Here is a 16,060-nt window from a genome sequence, read left to right on the forward strand (position 1 = left end):
CGCTCGAGCTGTGCCTGGTCTGCACGATCTCAATGATCATGGATGCGGCTTGATGCACTCATCGAGCTAGGTTCGCATACCTGTGGTGGGTTTTTCGGACAAGGTTTGTTCCATATCTTTTGGGGAGCTTACATTGGACATTGTTTTTTCAGTTTTCAATGACTTTTTTCTTTGAAAAGAACATTTAGAATGCTCATAACCACACATTAATCTCTTATTAATGGGCCATTAACTATTTTAAACATGGAACATTAACTGTTTCAACTATTTTAAACATGGAACATTAACTGTTTCAACTTTTAACATTTATTCATTGATGTACCGGGTGAGGGCTGACCAAGACCGATTGAATGGACAGATCTCCAAGGTTGGATCGTTCAAGTCTTTAGTTGAGCCAAGGTCAGGTTTTAGACAAGCCTATCTCTAAAGATTTTTAAGTGCTTGATTGTACCTTGAATACTGTTGTCTTAAATTCCACGTTAACATAAAAGCGAACATGCACCTAACTACCAAAAATGGCCCTCGTACTCTGGAATTTATGAACAGTGAGAAACAAAACACAGGCGCCATCTTTGAAGGATTAAAATATCTCTGTACACACAGAAATTTGATGTGAATTGGATAGATGAAAAACTTCTTTTGATTTCTGGGTGTCCTCGGGAGCTTGTTTGAGGAAAGCTTTCCAGGTTCAAGGGACATTCGCTTGAAAATTTTACATTGCTGGAGAGACAACTGTAAACAGTGAAACAACTAAGTATATAAGTGGCATTCTACCGCCTAACAAGAGGGCCTAAGCTCCCACCCTTCCTCTCATCCCCGCAAAGTAATATAAGTGGCATTCACTTTCATTTTAAAGTTTACTGTCACACAATCTAAGTTGATGAATGAAATGACTAAGAGTGCATCTAATAAGGAGAATATTGTGTTCTTAGAACTTAGGCTCGTGTTTCAAAAATATTACGTTTAGTGCTTTTAGGAAATATAGTGTGATTATAGATACCGTTTCTCATTGTTTCACACACTAATAGCCAAATTCTGGACATAATTCAGTTTCTTACTAAAAGAACAAAGGGGACACATTTAATTGTGCTTCAGATTTGAAATCCATGGATCTGATGTAGCAAAAAGATATATGGTAAAATATGAGGTTTATCAAACTAAGGATCTTAAGTCCACACTTGAAACCATTATTTTATCTTTCTGCATTGAGAAAAGATCAAATTTAAAATCAGAATGAGGAGGATATGATCTTAAATCCATGCCTTTTTAAAACCCCGAGGATTGTAAATTAGAGGCAATAAAACGCTCCCATAGCGTTTTTGGAATATGTATTCCAAGAACATATATTCTAAGAGCAATATGTTCTTCTTATCGAATGCCCATTAACTATACAAGTTAAATCAGCACGTAAACAACTCCTACGTAAAAAATGGTTCTTCCATTTTCCAATTACACAAAACCACAAAAACTGGACCTATGGGTCTGTAGAGTTCGGGTCCAGGTCTAGCGGAGAGATGTAGGCACGGTAAGCGGATTCAGATTCCATGAGTTTTTTCTTATGCAAAATCATACACCTGGTCCGGTTATGAATATATAAACCAAACAGGGGAAAATCATCTAACCTTTTGTATCCTTTCCACTGAAGATTTGGGGTTCTTGTCTGGACCTCATGGCCCAATGTATCCTGTCCTATATCACATTTTCATCATAGAGTAAATGGTTGGGGGGCACCCATTGTTTCCAGTCATAGAAGTCGAATATACACCAAGCACTTCACTGTTTCGCCAATCCAATCAGCTACGCTGTTTCCCTCGACTCAAATACTTAGGAAACTTAGAGAATGATTCTTAATCCAGAGTAAATCCAGGGACGTAGTTTCTTGGATGGAGAATTTTTATTTATGCGCCCACTTTTTGTTATAATTTTAAATGTAGCACACACTTATCTAGTGTTCCTTAAACAGGCCTGACTTTTAAAGAAATTCAAGTTAAAAACGTCTTGGGTTTTTCTCTACCAAAAGATGATATATTTGTCAACCTTTTCATCCTCACTTATCCTAATTAGACAACTAAGACAACTCTAAGGTCACGCCCTTATTTCACGGTCGCCAATAGATCTCAGGCCCGTATTAGAAATTAAAAGAAGTGCGTTTCACATATTTCTTATTACAATAAAAAGTCGACTCAAAATTGCAAGTTTCCTCTTACACACTTTGTAGCTCTATAAATTGCAGCGAGCACCAAGAAGGATCTTCATCTGCAAGAAGAACCCAGAGCGAGAGAGAGAGAGAGAGAGTAATGGGGAGAAGAGGCGGAGATGGGCGAGCTCCTGCGTCCTTCTGGTGTCAGGCAGACGCGCTGCTCAGGAAGAACCTCACCTTCCAGGTACATCATCTTCTTTCTTCAGTCCTTTTCCTTTCGTTTGGCCGGCCGGCAGAATCTGACCGGAAAAGTTTTGCCTGAAATGTCCGTCTTATCGTTGTACTAAATGGTTTTGGTGCATGATAATTAACGCAACAGCGTACTGTGATCGGAACATGAAGGAGAGTTTTGTTTCTTCAACTTCTGAGTCCATAAACCTTTTGCTCTCCCACTTTGTATTCGTAACTGCATCAGAATCAAAGAGATCATTTCTAACATAAAACTGGACAGTCGTCGGTGCATAATCCATCTGTGCATGCGCACATGCACATGCTTACTTTCATAATCGAGTAAAAAAAAGAAGCAAAATGGTTCTGATACTGTTAAAATTTGCAAAGAATTTCGATTGGTGTTCTTACATGATGATGGTAATTCCAGGGTGCTCATACCGATCATTACCATGTTACATGAAATAAATAGTGGCCATGGACCTTCTGGCCGGGGGCTCAGATGACCATGACGATGTACCATGACGGTGTTACTTGTTAGTATCATGGTCACATGGCATTCATGATATTGACTCGAAACCATCAGTGGAATTTTGACATTTATCTTCAAGAAGAGAAAGTTTAAACAAAATCACCTGGACCTCAACGAAATCAAAGCTTACTTCATTCTTCTTCGTCAGAGAGGAAGGCCCAATAATATATTATAATAGTGCAGTTCTAAACTCCCTAGCTATGTCGTCACCGTATGAAAATCTCTAATCCAGTTAACAAAGTCAAGATTTTATGGTCGAAATCGTGTGAAAACATGATCCTACGGATCTTTTCCCCCAGTCCCGTTTGGCTCGGTCGAGATAATTACCGTGTATTGTAATTTCTTTATTAGGTTCCCGGTCATTAGATGAAACTGTCCATTGGTTGACTTGTTTACGGTCATGATCATGACCAGGGGATCTTGGTACTTTTTCCAATATGGTGTCTGCTCAATCTAAACGGTTTCCATTTGATTATGCCAATCTAAAGTTACTCCTTCTCCTTGATTTTGCATTCCGTTTATCTCCTGAAATTCACATAAAACTGAAAGGAATGTTTCGATGCGTACGTTATGTGTTTCCATGAGTACTTAATTTCACAAAAGTTGGCGAATGAAGGTTATTCGCACCTCATGCCTTCGAATATTTGTTCAGCCCCATGGTCAGGAAGGTAGGTCATCTGCATTCACAGTAAGAACACACCCTCAGTCTACACGACCAAGGAACTCTCCCGGCGTACTAGAAAAGAAAAATAGCAATGGTCATATCCCTTTCACGGCGACATGGCCGGAAAATGACTGTAGCGTCTGATCCTGTCAAAGCCTCAGCTCTACGGCAGACTTCAGTTTGACACTAAAAAAAATGAAGATGAAGGAGTCAAGATATATTATAATGGAGCCTGGGCACATAACTATATGCCTTTCTTGAAACCTTCAATCTAAGGCTGCATTCCCAAGCAATTTCTGTAGCTTTGATCGTCGACGACTCGACATGCATGTGTTGGATCAAAGGAACGATGGCCCATGGTGGTACCCAAGTAGTTTCACGAAATCGCGGATTTAGAAACAAAAGTAAATTATGAAGCTTGTTTAATTTAACATTAGGACCGGCTTTTCATGTTTATAGCATCATTCAATTGGGTGAATGTTTCCAACTTAATTTTATTGACTGTGGAAGCATTCTTTATCATTGGTGATCTTCTCTCCCTTCTTGAAATCTTCCCATGACGACAACTTGTTTTTTGTAATCTGATCCAGTCAATTTCAACTTGGACACACACACAAGTATATATAAAACCTTGGATCAGAAGGAAAGATAAAATTTATTTACGTTATATGGAATGAAAGTGTCAACGGTCAAGGGATGGAAACTGATTTTTGGTTCTAAAACGGACTATTTTGCTGATAGAGAATTAAGGCAACTTGAAATTTTCGTGTTGACTGTAAGAATTGATGGTTCTCCTACCATTTTTTATATTTTTCTTTTACGTTATTTAAGACAGTAATTTTTTACTTTGATATGTATATCATTACCATGAAACGAATTCTCCATTCTAAAGTACTTAATGCAAATATTGATCATGCATGATGTATGGCTTCCTTTACTTTTCTTTTTCTTCCACTTAATTGTGCTAGATGTAATGGGTTGTTGGTTGGCATTAATTAAATAAAAACGTTGTATTGTATAGATAAATTTTTAAGCAACTTCATCAATACTTCTTAAATTCATTTTTAATTAATACAACTAAACGTTTACATATTCAAGTCCTGCCCGCGTAAGTATTCGTCGATGAGATCACCCCCATCAGCTGATAGCGATCAGATTGCGCTAGTCTGATGGAACCAAGTCAAGGCAATAAATTATATGTGAAGTAAAGTTCGTCGTGAAATGTTTTTCCTGAATATTTTGGTGAAGGTTGCAGGTGGATCGGATTCAGGATGAATCTTCTTTTGTCATCTTTAACTAACTAATGCGTTTAGTTGTTTGGGATCCTAACTATTTGCATCCCTAAAAAGGTGTTCCTTCCGTTTAATGTATAAAGAAATCTTAGTTGATCTTACTCTTGATGATTCAATAAAAAGATCGACAGAAACAGCGGCGATCTTTTGAAGGAACAACCAAATTAAAAGGTCTCTGGATTATTAAAGTTAGATAATTCTTTTCTTTGTCATGATAGCAAAAGTTTGAGAATTTTTCTGGCAGACTTTCTCGGTAAGTTCTGGATGGTCTTTCAGAAAGGTCTCTTGGAGCTTCGCTCCTAATCCTGGTCAAGCATTGAGTGCAGACAAATTAATTCTATAAAATTGTCATTTAATGTAGTTCTTTTAGAGAGCAAAACTGCGGTTTTGGCTTCCAATTCTTTATAAGAAAAACTGATAGCTACCAAATCTAGAATTTTGTGGGCAGTTGGTTTAAAGAGATCAGATGGTAGAGATTAAATTGAAAAAAATAGAATAAAACTGTATTTTCAAGAGACGATGCCGAAATAAATGAGTCTCCTTATTCAGGATCTCATGCCTCCATTTGAGAGGTATTTCTATCCCTTGAAAATACTCTGTGATTTTTATTTCTTTTTAACTTAATCTCTACCATCCAATCTTCTTAAAATTAACAAGTTATACTATTCTTATTCTGTGTGACATATAAGGGTCTAGTAGCCACCAGTTTTACTACTTTGTAAAACTCCTATTTTTTGCACAATAACTAAAGCACTCCAAGTTTCAAAAAGCAATCTATTTAACTGCAGTAGGTACAAGACTTGAGGTGCGAGATACACATCTTGGTCATTAATTTTATCTTCGTCATCCATCTTAGAAACATCAAACATCAATGGAGTCAAGGCACCTCTTTAAAGGTCTCGCACGTAAGAGCAGATATATATATATATAGTGTTTAATTTTATCTTCGTCACCCATCTTAGAAACATCAATGAAGTCAAGGCGCCTCTTTAAAGGTCTCGCACGTAAGAGCAGATATATATATATATATATATAGGTAGTTAGGTATGTGACATTTGTATGACCTATAAGGAATCATCTTGACCATTGATTTTTCTAAAATAAAAAGTTGAGAAAAAAAAGAAAAAGAAGATATGATATTTTAGTTACTTAGTATTAATTTATAATTTTTTTTCTTTTTAATGTTCCCCAACCTTTCGTCTTAAAAAGATCAACAATCAATAGAGACTATTCCTTACGAGTCATGCCCTTAAAGATCACATACCTACCAATCACTCTAACAGAAGCAGGCGAATCATAGCCCAAGCATCAAGTTGCGTGTGTGAGAAATCCAGATAGATGAAGGAGAATCTAATATCACTATTAAATGAACAAATGTACAAAGTTTAAACATGTGTATGCATTTGCTAGAACTTCCTACGCATCTTCTATATTCCGATGAAATCCTCTATAAAACGTTCGTTTTCTCTTATTTTAGAAATTAAACTGATCTTGCACGCGTATCCGCCCTATCTCAGACTTTAAAAAAAGTTTTTAAAAAAAAATGACGGACGAGAAAGAGAATGAAATTAAATAAGGAAGGTAGGAGATTTTTAGGCATGCAAACGGGTCAGATCCAGGGCTGGCGGATAAACCATGAACATCCCGGGCGAATTTTTTATGAGGCAGCAAAAACTGACCAAACCCTTGTGCCATAAACGAGTGAACATCTAGTTCCTGACATCATTTATAAAAATGTCTACTGGTTGATAAGATCGATTATTGACCTGAAACCATATCCGATTAGTCAGATCGGGTAAGGGAGAAAGAGTCAGAACCCTAATCGAACTCACAAGTTCCACCATCGTATATTGTTCCAGAATCGAATTTAAATCCAAGAACTCAATAAAGACCCCCCCTGATTATACGCAAGTTTGGAGCTGACCTTCGTTAATTCGAGATTCAGTTTCAGAATTCAAGTTTGAATGTGAATTGAAGGAAGATCCAACTAATTCGATTCTCGTAAATGGTGGATCAAGTCCAAGTCCCAACCATTTAAAGACACCCACCTCATCTGTTTAAACAATCTATCTGCATTTTAATATCTTTGATTATGTCTATCTATCTGCTAATCTGACAGTATACATGCTCCCTTAGAGGCTGTTGACACTAGTAACAAAAATGAAACTGCTGTAAAGTTGGGGCAGATTCATGGAACCTTGTAACATAGTGTTTCATGAATCTATCCCAAATTTTGGGGTAAAATCATTGGATAATAACGATTTGTTATGGGTACTAAATAACTCTTTAGGAGTTGTTTGTTTGACAAATAAAACATTTTGTAGGTATTTTATGAATCTTCTCCAAAGATTGTGGTAGATTCATAAACACCTAATTCTGGTGTTGCATATGAAACATTCACAAAAGGTTCCACTTGCCAAACGATCTTTTAAGGGAGCTATTATATAACAGTAATACATTGGTACTGATGAATTTGCTTCGAAAAAATAAAGCAGATTTATGAAACATTTTTCTAAGTGTTTTATGAATGTATTCAATTTTTGAGGTAGATATATAAGAAAATAATATAGTGTTACTATTGCCAAACAACCTTTTAAAGATTCATATATCAGGGCTCTTAAGTGAGTTGATGCAATGACCTAGGGTGGAGGGCGGCCGGTCACTAAAAGAAGCAAATACCTTAAAACACCAAAAGGCAAAAGCTGTCCTCCAGTTGAATGGGAGCTTTATGGTCTGTTGAGTTGTTGAGTTGAGTGGTGGTGGGTCTCCCCTACTCACTCAAAGGTTTGGGTCTTCCAAAATTTCAAAAATTAAATACTGGTATTCTCTTTCTTCAAAACTTCTACTTTTAAAAGATTCCCCACCGAATCCGAAAGAAAATCCAAGCTCGAACTCTACTGGGAGCAGCGGTGAACCCCACGTTAGTTGACATGGTTTATGGATCAACGTTTCATTCAGCCTGGAATGGAATTCTATTTGTTGAGCTCTCATTAGCACCATCGATCATCGCTGGAGTTTCTACATCATGTTTGTCTGTTGACGTTCTTTTGAAGTGTCTCCTAGCTAAGATTTTTTTCGGTTTTCACACTTCATAGTTATCTCTGTCCTTTTCCTCTCCACCTTAAGCACTTGATATTACACTGACAGCCTTTCCTTCATTGACGGTGGCCGTCATGATTCTTCTGCTTCCTTCATTCATTTTACAGAGACGGAACGTGAAGCAAATACTCAGCCTAGTGATGTTCCCTGCATTACTGTGCGGGTTGATTGTCGGTGTACGACTAGTCGTTAACTCCCAACTCGATAACCACAAATATAAATGTGGGTGCAAGTGCATTGACAAGAATGGGAGCGGCTCCTGCCAATACGTCTGCGGAATAGAGTACTCGAACACTAGCAAACAGGCACTTGCTTGTGCTATACGCAGACCAAAACCATGGCCGGCTTTCTTGCAGTTGCCCATTCAGAATGGTGCGGTGGAAGCAAACGCCTCCTCCACGGCCGAATCACCTCACGGTGGAGGCTCGAGTGGAAGGACTTCTCCTGTCACCATACTCTTCACAGGGCAGAACAGACCTGTAGCGACAAGTATGTGATCTTCAACTGTATTTTTTGTTAACAAAAGCTCATGTTTACACAAATTTTGTAGTTGAATTCATATATCAATATGCTGTCGGTGTCATGCATTGCACGTGGGATTATTTTAGGGAAACTGGCTTTTAGATAGTCAGCTCCTATCATTTGTCTATAACAATTTGCGCCTCCAACAATACTAATGAGCATCATCATCATTTTGAGAAGAACGGCTAGGTACCTAGAAGAATACGGTACTTGGATATAAGGACAGGAAGAATGGAAGATAATTTGCAGCTTTTGATCAATCATGAAACTCTTTAGGGTTGTTTCCTGCGAGTGCTTTTTTTTTTTTTTTCAACAGAAGCACAAAGATTTTCTCTTGCAAATGTCAGCATGGTGACCAGTTTTTATGCTACGCAGGATTAATGAGGAAGCTGAATGTAAACAATTTCCCAAACCACTTGTTTGATCTGATGAATCCGGTCTCTCGATTTTACCTTGTATGTTTTCTTCCCTTAACTTTGCACATAATTTCCTGGTCATGGTTCATTTCCATGCGTAGATATGATGGCACATTTTTTTATTATCTTACAATGTATATACTGTTTTTACATGTGTGGATTTGTTTTTTCAGGGAACAAGCACCCGTCCTGGACCAACCAACTTTCTAGAACCAGCTTTGGTTTCTAACTCTTCCTTATATGTAGTTCTTCCTAGTTGTTTACCAAATTCTAGTTTCAGTTTTTCTGTCCCAGTCGGATCTAATACCTTTAAGCATGGTATGTGGTTTCTTTCTCTTCAGAAACTCTTAACTATTTTCCAGTTTGTGAAGCATCAATTAACGTTGGTCTTACCCTTTTTTGTGGATTTAGAGGTGATATGCGTGAGAGGACTGTATTCGTGGCGTGACAATTCATCTGAAATAGACAGGGAGATGGAACAAATTCGCAAGAAGCATAAAAACTCACTCAAAATCTTAGCTTGTACGTTTGCAAGCTATAATATTCTGTAAATTGGTATTCGGTTGCCTGCATATTTACTTTTTCTGTCTTCTTCTCTTACAGCTTTTGACCTACTGAATTCCAATAGATCTAATTTCAATGTGACGGTTCGGTATGATTCCACTTATAGAAGTGGTGATACAAACCCAAGATTACTACGGATACCTAGATCCATAAACATGGTATGTATGGTGTCTTACAAATGATTGTGATTTTTTGTGGTACCACTGCTTTGAACATACAAGTTTTTAATTGCTTATATCTTTTCCAGTAGCATCCTTGTTCTCTTTATATCTGAATTACATCAGCAGAACTTACTAGTAGTAGTACTAGTTCATTTGTAATTTGTACTACTAACGTTATAGGAAAGTGAAGCATCCTCTTTCTCCTTGTGCAGATATCGGATGGTTTCCTCCAGCTTTTTGGAGGCAGAGGTTGTTCCATGAAGATTGATTTTGTCAAGGAAATGCCTAAGCATGCAACAAAAATTTCCTTTGATGTCTCTTCACTTCTTGGTCCCCTCGTTTTTGCATGGGTTATTCAATTATTATTTCCTGTAAGTTTTAAAATCATTGAACTATTTATAGACAGAATAACAGACATGATGTTCAATACATGCTTCCATTTCCTGTTTTGTAGGTGACTAGGTTCAATCTTCTACAAATGATCTCTGTAAACATTTTTCCAAAAAGGAAAACAAAAAAAAGTTAATTATGACCAGAAGTTTCCTGAAAGTTTCTTTATTTCTGAGCTTTCTCAAATTTCTAATGACCCACTTGAATTATGAGCTTGCAACTTTCTTCATTGCTCTCACGGTCTCACCTAACTTGGCTAAATATGAATTAGTTGGATGTCTTAACATTCATACACACAGATTAATCCCAATTGCCAAAAGAATTTCAAACAACTTGCGTTTTCAAGTTACTCTGAACTGATTTTATGCTACAGTACCATGTTTCTCATCTGGTTCCTTCATTCTATTAGTTTGATTTTTTGTGTAGGTCATTTTGATGTCCTTGGTTTATGAGAAGCAACACAAACTGCGAATAATGATGAAGATGCATGGTCTTGGAGACGGACCTTACTGGCTCATCTCATATTGCTACTACTTATTTTTATCGACTATATACGTGATACTGTTTGCAGTTTTTGGCTGTCTGATAGGTATGCTATGATACTGTATTTGTTGTTGTTGCTAAATGCTGATGCAAAAGTGGCCAGATAGACTCACTGAACATGGCTTCTATTTTAACAGGCTTGAAGATTTTCCAATTGAACAACTATGGATTACAGTTTACATTCTATTTTGTTTACTTAAATTTGCAAACCATGTTTGCATTTTTAGCTGCGACACAATTTTCCAAAGTTAGAACTGCTACAGGTTGGTCAAGCTTTAGCTGTTATTAGAGCTAAATTCATTCCTCTCAGTTCAGTCAAAGTTGGTTATGGTTTCATGCTTTAAGTGTTACAATATTATAGTGACTGACACAAAGGGTCATATGCCAAATGCAAATTTTGTACTCTGAGGTGCCAGGAGAATGTATACTTAACCACCTTCTTTTCTGAAAGAAGTGGCTCTCCCAGAGCTTGCATTATGATCTATCACCTGGAAGCCTGTGTCTTTTCCCATGTTAACAAATAATTATCCACTTTTATAATCATGTAGTTCCTGATTTATATTGCAGTTGTAGGCAATATGTATGTATTTGGATCTGGACTGCTGGGTGCATTCCTGTTTCAGTCACATGTGGAGGATCAGTCTTACCCAAGTAAGTGGTTAGCTAATCAAACACATTATGGAAACTTAAATCATAGTAACAGCATGTAATTTATTTGTTGGGATAATTTGTTGCAGAATGGCGGATCGTTGCAATGGAGACTATGCCTGGGTTTTCATTATATAGAGGGGTCTATGAGCTTGTTCAATACTCATTAGAAGGGCATTACAAGGGAACTTGGGGCATGAGCTGGAAAAATTTAAGTGATAATGAAAATGGAATGAAAATAGTATTGATCATCATGGCTGCAGAGTGGTTGATTTTGCTACCTATTACTTACTATTTGGACCAGATTAGTTTTCTGGGGAGAGGAAATCAAAATCCTCTCTATTTAATAAGGAGTTTGAGAAGTAAACTAATGAAACCATTTGCAAGATCAAGTACACGAGTGATATCAAGAGCATTTGTCGACCTGGAGAAATTTGATGTTTGTGGAGAGGTCATTTCCCTGAACTTAAATGAATTGACTTCTTAAGACAATGTTGACTAGGATTTAAGCCATGATCACTTGCTTTATATGCTTAACTTATGCATTATCTTTGCAACTATTCTGTATGTCTGTTGCATCATATGTACCAACGGCTATGGCTTTGATTGAACTTAATTGGGACATTATTTTACTTCATGCAGAGGGATGTAGTACAGCAATTAGTTAATGAGCCTAGTAGAGATTTTCCTATTGTCTGTCACAACCTAAGGAAGGTCTACAAAGGAAAGGATGGAAACCCTGTGAAGCATGCAGTTCAAAATGTCTCTCTTGCTGTTCCAAGAGGAGAATGCTTTGGCTTGTTAGGCCCCAATGGCTCTGGAAAAACTACCTTCATTAATATGGTGGGTGGATTTCTTTTGTTACTTCTGTATAATAATCAAGTTGGTATTTCCAATAATCAAAATAGTAAATAAAATTTGCTGTTAAAAAAAAATAAAACACAAAAATACCACTATGCTGTGCATGTTGATGGAACCTTCCAATACTGTCATCTCAAAAAAAGAAAAAACAAAGGAAAAGGCTGATAGTGGGAAATGAATTTGCATCATAGGTCCACTTCTTCTATTGATTCCAAGGGGATACTTCATTAACTTAAAGTACCACAGAAAGTATGTTTAATGATTGGTTCTTTATTTGCTCCTTGAACACCACTTTGGAGACTGTTGAACATAATAATCATTATTTCATGATTCAGGTGACTGGAAATCTATCCCCCACATCTGGAACTGCGTTTATTGATGGCCTGAATATTCAAACTGACATGGATAAGATTTACATGCGAATGGGGTTTTGCCCACAATACGAGTAAGTTTGCCTCCTATTAAAGCAGGAGTCTTCTGCCTTCATGAAATCTTAAGATGTAACAAATGAAAAAGAAAACATGTTTCAATATTTGTTTGCAGCGTTTATTTACTTGCATGTTCTTTTGTTTTTGTCTGGTGTTACTTATTGCAAAATGATTGCATGACCAAGGAAGCATTTCATGGTTATCTGGAGATATCGCTTTACTTAAGCGCTGGACCTCTATGTGCATCTTTCCTAATTTGGGTGTTTAAATGCAGCCTAATTTGGGAAACATTAACTGGAAGAGAGCACCTTCTATTCTATGCTAGATTGAAAAACTTCAAGGGATCCAAGTTGCAGCAGGTAACATGCAATGGCTATCCTATAAATTTCTCACTTTAACTGCACATCATCTTTCAAGACAAATTTTTATGTGATATTATTGATATAAATCCATAAGCCATCTAAGAATCTCGTGTTTTTGGAGAACCCTAAATTATTATATAGACTTTGGGCCAACCTTTCATGTTTGAAGCTCAACTGGGCATGGAAATGATGTGGTTGCTCAGGATCTTTTGTGGACAGTATCACCTGAGAATAGAAGGAAATTAATTCAGATGCCTGTCTTTGTGCCAGCTAGCTTGACACTACGTAAACAAAGGGCCGGCTGATTAAGCTGCCTAGACTCTAGTCAAAGGGTTCATGAGTTCAAACGCCATGGATGGGTATGACCATTTGACCATGAAGAGTGTGTATGAGCAGATTGAGATTGTTAGAATTAGTAATTCAAGAACTGTGCTGTGGTTCTTGTTTTAATTATTAATTTTGTTAACATTTGATTTTCCTTCGTAAATTTTTCTTTATTTTCTCAAGCATCAGATGCATGCTGGTTTATTCCATATCATTTTTTTTTCTGATGAATATTTGTTTCATATCTTAGGTTGTCGATCAATCCCTAAAAACTGTGAATCTTTTTGGAGTTGGTGATCGGCTTGCCGGTAAATACAGTGGTGGAATGAAAAGGAGGCTGAGTGTTGCAATTGCACTTATTGGAGATCCACAAGTATGACTGGGTCCTCATACTTTCTATCTGTTGCAATTTTGTCCAGGAAAAGTTCTCAAAGTTTGTAAAAATCTTTTATAGGTCGTATATTTGGATGAGCCAACTACAGGACTGGATCCAGATTCAAGAAATTACTTATGGAATGTCATTAAACAAGCAAAGAAAAGCCGAGCAGTCATCCTCACAAGTATGCTTTCAATTTTTTTCTTGCTATCTAAGCCACATGTTTCCCAGGACTTGATCTGATAAGCTAGAATAAGTATGTCTTTGCGGCTATGTTTCTGAATATATAGTCATCAAAATTTCACTTGGAGAAAAGAAAGTCATGTGAATTGTTAAACTTGCTTATGTGATTAATTTGTTTGACAAATGCAGCTCATTCCATGGAAGAGGCTGAATATCTGTGTGACCGCCTTGGTATAATTGTTAAAGGCAATCTTCAATGCCTCGGAAGCTCAAAAGAGGTACATTTCCTACTTAAGAATGCAATATAAATTCTTCTGATCAACATCATCAATCTCTGGTTGGCACGCAGCTTGGTCATGATATGATCCTTCCATCTTAGGAAGCTTATTAATGAGACCTATTGTCACAAAGCCTAGTTGAAATTAGTATGCTTGGCGAATTGGAGAATTTACTTAATTACATCATATGGATGTTATGCTGGATATAGTTGACTGCTATTCCATCTTAAGCAAGTTCTTTGTTATTTTGCAAAATGAACTTCATTTTACAATAAATAGTAGCATGACGAGGTTTATGTTTTCATTATGCATCACTGTCAACATGCAGCTAAGATCAAGGTATGGAGGATCATACCTCCTCACTGTGTCGACTGATCCAATGCAAGAGGCAGCTATTGAGGATATTATCCGTGGGCTTTCCCCAAATGCATTAGCTGTTTATAGAGTTTCGGGGACTCTGAAATTCAGACTGCCGAAGAGCGAAGTAAGAGTTTGTGACGTGTTTCAAGCAATGCAGATAGCAAAGCAGAGCATTCTGGTCCATGCTTTTGGCTTGGCTGATTCATCTCTTGAGGAGGTCTTCTTTGAAGTTGTAAATGAAACACTAGGCATCACCAGTTGAAGCTGGTCCATTACTCTCCAAGGTCAGCAATTCCTGGGGCATGGATCATATGTAGATTCTTTCTGCTGCTTCCTCATATCCGTACATTGACTTCTTGACGGTTCAATTTCTTGATATCGAGAAGAAAGAAACAAGATGTACAACCAGCTGGGACAAAGTACAGTGGCAGCAAAATTTAGGGAACAACTCCCTATGCTGCAAAGCTTGTATAGCGATTCTTTTGGGGGAAAGTAAGCACCCTTGGACATTTCCTGGTAAACAGCAGGAAAGCCTTTTTGTGAATAATTTGTAGAGAATTTTTGAAAGATATAACTCTCTCACAATTGACAGGAGGAAACTGGAGTAATTCTTTATACAATTGGAAACCCCCTTCAAATTGCATATTACTTCTTCGCTTTTTCGCAGTAATTTTGTTAGTCATTGTAGACTTTCGAATGGAAACCTGGAGGGTCTCCACTGACCTGGTCAAGTGGGTTACTCAAGGCATTAAAGGCCACAAAAACTTTGATATCACAGTTAATGAATCCATTGTATCATGATCAAGGACGATGACAGAACTATTCTTGTAGAGATTCACATCACAAGATTGTAAGGGAAGATGCACAATGGGATGTCCAAACCTGGCAGCAGTTCCAAGAATTGTAAAAAAAGAGAAAAACGGCCTTATCCATCATAAAGGGAGCCTGAATTAATTCTCACCACGCATTGGACCTGCATATTATTTAGCTGTGCCTCCAAGATGAGCATTTTGCAGCCACAACATGCATAAGTAACAACGAAGAACAAGGCAAACGGACCCATTAATGAAAGGGCTTTACCTGCTATACTGTTGCAGAAGAGACGCTACTAGTTTTCTTACCAAAAACTGTTAGGACTCACCCTGCACGCAAGTCATAACCCTCCCTGGCCGATTTCAGTTAAAAACTCCCAACAACCATGTGCTTGTCCTGTCACCTTGTCTTGAGGCCATCAGATCTTTCAGAGGAATTTATGTTAATTTTGGTCTGTCAAGAAGGTTGCCAACTGAACAATTGACATAACAGGCCAATGAACATTGAATAAACTGCAAAAAAAAAAAAGGATAAAAGGACAGAAAGAAAGAAATTTAAATATAAAGCCAGAGAAACTGATCAATAAAATGGTCAAGTTACTAGCAACCAACAGGCAGAGGTAGGTAATAAAATAATTGAATGGGAAAATCCCTTATAATCTCTGAATTCTATGTCTGTTAAAATTGCAAGGATCATAAATTCATGGATCTGATTTGGCCCGACTTTGAAGAAATGGGGAGAAATCCACTAAATCAGTCCTAAGATCTAAAATTGTAAATGTATAATTTTACGTTATCAAATGTTCAAATCTACGATCATGGGAGGATACCATCTTAAATCGGCGGACATGAAAATCGGAAACCTTGGCTTCAGATC

The 16,060-nt window shown here is 37.3% G+C and overlaps 1 protein-coding gene across 2 annotated transcripts; it reads left to right on the forward strand.

Annotated features, from left to right (window-relative positions):
- Window positions 1-2,274: 2,274 nt before the first annotated feature.
- LOC116256282 (ABC transporter A family member 8-like) lies at window positions 2,275-15,324 on the forward strand. 2 transcript variants are annotated; one of them, XM_031632608.2, is made up of 18 exons: window positions 2,275-2,384; window positions 8,063-8,444; window positions 8,853-8,932; window positions 9,067-9,211; window positions 9,305-9,415; window positions 9,497-9,615; window positions 9,831-9,989; window positions 10,435-10,597; window positions 10,689-10,814; window positions 11,119-11,202; window positions 11,289-11,650; window positions 11,842-12,042; window positions 12,396-12,505; window positions 12,763-12,847; window positions 13,425-13,547; window positions 13,629-13,734; window positions 13,923-14,011; window positions 14,340-15,324. In XM_031632608.2, exons 1-18 carry the CDS (start codon window positions 2,298-2,300, stop codon window positions 14,631-14,633), a joined length of 2,826 nt encoding a protein of 941 aa, XP_031488468.1. In that variant the 5' UTR covers window positions 2,275-2,297; the 3' UTR covers window positions 14,634-15,324. The 2 variants fall into 2 exon arrangements, with proteins under 2 accessions (XP_031488468.1, XP_049934331.1); XM_050078374.1 differs by lacking the exon at window positions 10,689-10,814.
- The last annotated feature ends 736 nt before the right edge of the window (window positions 15,325-16,060 follow it).

Source organism: Nymphaea colorata, chromosome 6, assembly GCF_008831285.2.
Source record: "Nymphaea colorata isolate Beijing-Zhang1983 chromosome 6, ASM883128v2, whole genome shotgun sequence".
Taxonomy (NCBI): domain Eukaryota; kingdom Viridiplantae; phylum Streptophyta; class Magnoliopsida; order Nymphaeales; family Nymphaeaceae; genus Nymphaea; species Nymphaea colorata.

What these genes read in the sequence shown, in the direction of transcription:
- LOC116256282 (XM_031632608.2), top strand. Translation starts at nt 2,298, where the DNA reads ATGGGGAGAAGAGGCGGAGATGGGCGAGCTCCTGCGTCCTTCTGGTGT. An exon ending in GAACAGACCTGTAGCGACAA is followed by an intron (nt 8,445 to 8,852) that starts GTATGTGATCTT and finishes TATGCTACGCAG; the next exon opens with GATTAATGAGGAAGCTGAAT. An exon ending in AGGGATCCAAGTTGCAGCAG is followed by an intron (nt 12,848 to 13,424) that starts GTAACATGCAAT and finishes TTCATATCTTAG; the next exon opens with GTTGTCGATCAATCCCTAAA.